This window comes from Apium graveolens, chromosome 2 (assembly GCF_009905375.1).
Source record: "Apium graveolens cultivar Ventura chromosome 2, ASM990537v1, whole genome shotgun sequence".
Classification (NCBI taxonomy): Eukaryota; Viridiplantae; Streptophyta; class Magnoliopsida; order Apiales; family Apiaceae; genus Apium; species Apium graveolens.
Genome location: NC_133648.1, coordinates 254,995,137 through 255,000,121, shown reverse-complemented (window position 1 = coordinate 255,000,121; position 4,985 = coordinate 254,995,137). Strand labels below are relative to the sequence as shown.

Below are 4,985 nucleotides of genomic sequence, written 5' to 3'. Positions count from 1 at the left end.
ATTGTGCACTTAAGTCATTTTTACAGATTGTCAAATATACCTAAAAATATTTGATATCCCTCGTGTTTCTCTACTTGGTTGTAACAAATAACTAATCCTAATAGGTAGAATGATTGCTTACTGATTGTTTCAAACGAACTCAAGATGACTTCATGATGATTAGCGAGAGATGTGCGGAAGATGTATCTTGAGATGGAGTTTTTTTTTTAAGGTAAATTGCATATTCAGTAGTTCGTGCAAGAAAGGCATCAACTAGTGTTTCATCCTTGGACCATTTATATCTCAGATTGTTTTTATGATAATAAAATCCCTAATGATATATTGGTTTCCGCATGGTAAACATCTTATACAGTAGGTTCTACTGACAGAAAGCAGGAAATGCAAATTTCTTTCAAAAGTTTCCATTTTCTCACATCTCTAAGCAGAATGTACATAATCTCTAAAAACAGAAGAATATGGCTTTATAGTAGATATACTATCTAGTTTCCACTTATATTATAACCAAATTTTTAATCTAAAACTATGCAGCATCCACTAGAAACAATTGGTGACAAATTATGGACACTGTATAAATGTACAGGACGAAATACATTATTTTCGGACAGGCCATCACATCAATAGGTTAGGAGTACAAGTAAACAGCTTCCCCGATGTAGCAGCATATCAGCGCTTACTTGGTTGAGGTTCTTAGTTGAAGCACACATCTTTCAGACTTGGGAGGAAGTCCAGAAGATGGTATAGCTGATGATTAATGAAGACAAAATTTTCCAATCACTTACCGTTACAATATACAAGCCCCAGCCGCAATGTTCAAAATCTTAAACATCGCCTATCTCCCTCTCAATCGCTTAATACTGAATCGATCTCCAATCTCTTTGCTAGGTCCAGTTCGCATCTGCTCTGCTCAGGCATGGAACCATGTTTGCTTTACCAACGGCTTGTAAGGTTGTTGTTGGGCTACCGCCAACTGAGAATATCAACAAGGACAGAAGACAAAGCAGGCGAACTCTAGAGGGCCTTCTTTTCCGACTCATGGCAACAAACAATCGTGGAAGATGGACAAAATGGGATATGCTCTCGCCTACCATAACACTTCCATTTTATTATTATTAGGACTTTTTTTCTCAAACTATATTTACATTTTTTTCTGAAACAATCTAGATGATGGTAACTTTATTACCAATGTTAAGATAGGTGTCCATCTCCCTGTGATTTTCCTCAGTTTGCAGCTTTGTCAGGTCTTTGGCACTCTGTGGCAGGTTCCCCTAGCCTAACTAAATGATTCCGACCCCCAAAGCATACTAATCCTATGCCTCCCCTTCCAATCCTCGTATCATTGAGCTTGATGTTTTTCTAAAAACCATAAATACATGAACGCAAAATAATATTGTCAATATTATCTTTAAGGAGAATTTAACTAACGTGTTTACTAATAGCCTTGCCATAAAGCAGGTTACTAGTAATGTTGATGTGGCCTTGTACATTTCAGATGCTCTCCCAGTCTCCCTCAAGACAAACTCATCTACCCTGAGGCTGAGAATGGCACTACCAATCTCTCCTGCTCTAAATCGGAGAATGACAAATGATTGGCTTTCTTGTTAACTTTCACAATCTTGTGCCTACCCCGTGGAGGAAGGATAATTGGAACCAGCCGGCATTAAGGGAAATGAGGTGAGACCCTCATAATATGGCAGCAGGGGAAGTAGGAAAATCCTCAAGATGCTCAAAATTTCTGTAGTAAGACTCATTCTCCCAAAACTACCAACTAAAAAAAAGGAAATTTCTTAAGCTGCTCAAAATTTCTATAGTTTCACTCCACAAATATCTACATCATAGTTTTTATGTCTAATTTTCTTAGTTTCTTAGTATAATCGACAATAATGATGTTAAAGTGTAAAATTAGATCCTCCTTCATGTATCTTTACAAATCCTTTTATATTATCTAAGTGGATCTTTTAGGTGGGTTCTTTGCTTTTTTCTTTCATTCCAAGGAAGCCCCTTAGCATGCTGTCGATTAGCTAAAGCTTTCTTTTGAGCCTATAGCGGCAATTTATAGCGGCATTTTACAGGGTTGAATATGGGGATCTCACAACCCTCCAAAAAGGCCTCTCTTATTGGCATATAAACGGAATTCAAAATAAATTCAATTAGAATAGGAAGAAAGGGGCTGACTGGAGCTTTTGCTTTTCTCGACGTAAGGATCTGTGGCCGCTGTGGCCCAACATTCAGTCCCCCCTTTAGTCCAAAAAGATCTTTTAGATCTTTTAATTATGGGCTTTACATTGGGGTAATAAGAATAAAAAAGAAAAACTTTGCATGCAAGTTATTTTCCTATTTTTTCTTCCGGTCGTGGCAGATAAGTGAAGGGTCACTTCTTCATTCATTGGTTGGTTGCTTGGGTTTCTTTCTTGGAATTTGAGCAGTTGGGACTTCAAAAGGTACAACTTTTAGTTTCCAATGTTTATAATCTCTTCTTCCCTTCTTTTTTTCTTTTTGTCTTTTCATTGGCTGTCTTGCGTATTCTTTTGGTTTAGGTACTTCTTTTGTTGTTTTTGTTTTCTTCTCTTTGTCTTCTATTCTTCTCGTTATATTTGCTCGTAGGTCATGGGTTCTTCTCGTCGGACTTCTTCCGGTACTGTGAGTGATAGTACCCGGGAGAGTGTGGATGAGTTTGGAGATACTGTCTCCTATAGGACTCCTGTTTTGAATTATAATTCTCGTCGTAATGTCGGTGTTTGTAAGAGTGTTTCTTCTTCACCTGTTGAGGGAGATGGTTTGTCTGTCGAGAAAGACACTTTGAACGCTGGCTCCTCTTCGCGTACTCCTTCTGTGTATGAGGTGTCGGAGCCTCGCCGTGGTGCTAAGTTTGAGTCTAATAAGTCCTTTAATCGCCCTAGTTTGTATTCGAAGTCCCCTTTGGACTTTGATAGGTTATCCAAGCATTGTTCTTTTTCTGAAGGCTATGTCGCTTTTTCGCCCCTTCCTAATGAGCGTATATGGACTTCTTTAGTCCTTGGTCGTCATGCCATACCTGATGTGTATTTTGAGTTTGGATTTAAACTTCCCCCACATCCTTTTTATTTGTTTGTTTTTGAGGCTCTTGGTTGTGGTTTAGGTCAGTTAGTACCTAATACTATTCTCCAGATTAATGGGGTTATAACTCGTTGTCATGAGGTTGGATATTTTCCTACTCTCGATTTGTTTTTCTATCTTTCATTGAAAACTACTGGGGTTCAGCTTTACTTTGATAAGAAGGAGGGTTGTAAAAAGCTTGTCGAGGCCCCAAGATCTAATTCTGGTTGGCATGATAAATGGGCCTGGTATGAGGGACCCATATTGAGTCGTATATGTCCCTGAAAGTCTTTGTGTCCGGCCCGTGTAAGGTCTTTGAACCATTTGGGGTCGAAGACTCCTAAGGATTTGTCCCATTTTCTTGGTTCTTCTGTTAGGTACCAGCTTGAGGAGTTCATAGATCTCGACTTTTTGGCTAGTCACTGTTGTAAAATTTGTTGCCTTTGTTTAATCATACTTGATTTGTACATTCTTATAATTGCTATTTTCTGACTTTGCCTTTTTTGTTTCAGTTGTTGGATCGATCCTCCATCGGTTGTTTGACTTTTTTTAAGATGCCTACTGAGGAGTTTCTTGCTCGACTTGTAAAAAGTAAGGCATCTGGAGCCTCTGTTGTTGTTGTGGCTCCTGAGGAGAGGGGACCTGAAGCTGACTCGAAGGCTGTTCCTGTGGCTGATCCTGATGATGTGTCTGACCCCATGCATATAGCTGTTCGTGAGGAGATTCGGTTTTTGAGATATGAGAACTTGGACCTTGAAAAAAAATCCGATGCTTTGACTAAGGACAACAATGCCTCTGCTGATAGGGTGTTTTCCCTTTTGACTGAAAAGTCCGAACTGATTACTGAGTGTGGTTCATTGAGTGTGAAGGTAGCTGATTTAGAGAACGAGGTTCGTGGACTTGAGGCTGCTCTTAGTGCTTCTAAAGACGGGCTTGTTGAGAAGAAGAGTTAGTGGATTGTAGATAAATCCGAACTGATCACCAAGTTTGATGGTATGGCGGTCCAGCTAGCGCGTTGTGAAGCCGAGGCTCTTGGTTCTTTCGAAGAGGGCTATGGTGAGTGTGTGAAGCGTCTTGCTGAGGCGGGGCTTGAAGTTAGCGGTCACAACTTTGAGTGTTACCTTGCTGGTCTCAAAGGGAAAGCTGAAGATGGTAAAGCTGGTTCGTCTACTCTTCCTGGTGGAGTTTAACTTTATATTTTTTACCTGGGGTATACCCCGAGAGGTTTATGTAATTTGACTTAAGTTATTTCCTTGTCTTGTTTTGGTATTGAACTTTGTTGGACCCTGCGGGGCTTTTTGTTGAACTTCGAATCCGATCTTCTGCTTATGTTGGCATTTGAATTTATCTTTTGAGCATTGATTGCTCGTAATTATGGAGGATTTTGCTATGCGTCTTGTTTCTTCTCCCTCTTTTTTTTTCTTTGGAGTTGTCTTTATTTTTGTTGTTTGTATTGCAACAATAAGTACTTACTGTAAGTCGTTTGTTTCTCGTCGAGTGGAGATTGAGACTTGAATAAAAACTTGGATGAAGTTTAAAATCGAGTGTGTGTGTGTGCTAAGATAAAGATATGAGTGCAAAATTAAGTTGAAAGACGAAAATTTTATAAAACTTTTTAGATAAACATCGTCAAGTATATATCGTCTTACATCATAGCTTTCAAATGCAACTTGACTTTGTTTTGGAGATTTACCTTAAATAACTTAATAATTTAAACTTAGGAGATTTTTCTTCGAGTTCTTCTTTTCTTAGGGGTAGAACTTCTTGAGGTGTACGGCATTCCATGCGTTTGGTATTGGAGTTCCATTGAGCTGTGCGAGGTGATATGAACCTGAGTTGGTGACTTTGGTTACCTTGTATGGGCCTTCCCTTGGTGGAGACATTTTATTCATTTTTTAGGGCATTGAGGTTGC

General features: G+C 39.1%; 1 protein-coding gene across 4 annotated transcripts; it reads left to right on the top strand.

Moving 5' to 3' along the window:
- Window positions 1–582: 582 nt before the first annotated feature.
- LOC141708380 (uncharacterized) lies at window positions 583–4,468 on the top strand. 4 transcript variants are annotated; one of them, XM_074511987.1, is made up of 3 exons: window positions 583–735; window positions 883–1,737; window positions 3,585–4,468. In XM_074511987.1, the coding sequence occupies exons 2-3, from the start codon at window positions 1,720–1,722 to the stop codon at window positions 4,023–4,025; spliced, it is 459 nt and encodes a 152-aa protein (XP_074368088.1). In that variant the 5' UTR covers window positions 583–735; window positions 883–1,719; the 3' UTR covers window positions 4,026–4,468. The 4 variants fall into 4 exon arrangements, with proteins under 4 accessions (XP_074368088.1, XP_074368091.1, XP_074368090.1 ...); XM_074511989.1 differs by adding an exon at window positions 2,070–2,438 and having other exon boundaries at window positions 593–1,671; XM_074511988.1 differs by adding an exon at window positions 2,070–2,438 and having other exon boundaries at window positions 593–1,737.
- The last annotated feature ends 517 nt before the right edge of the window (window positions 4,469–4,985 follow it).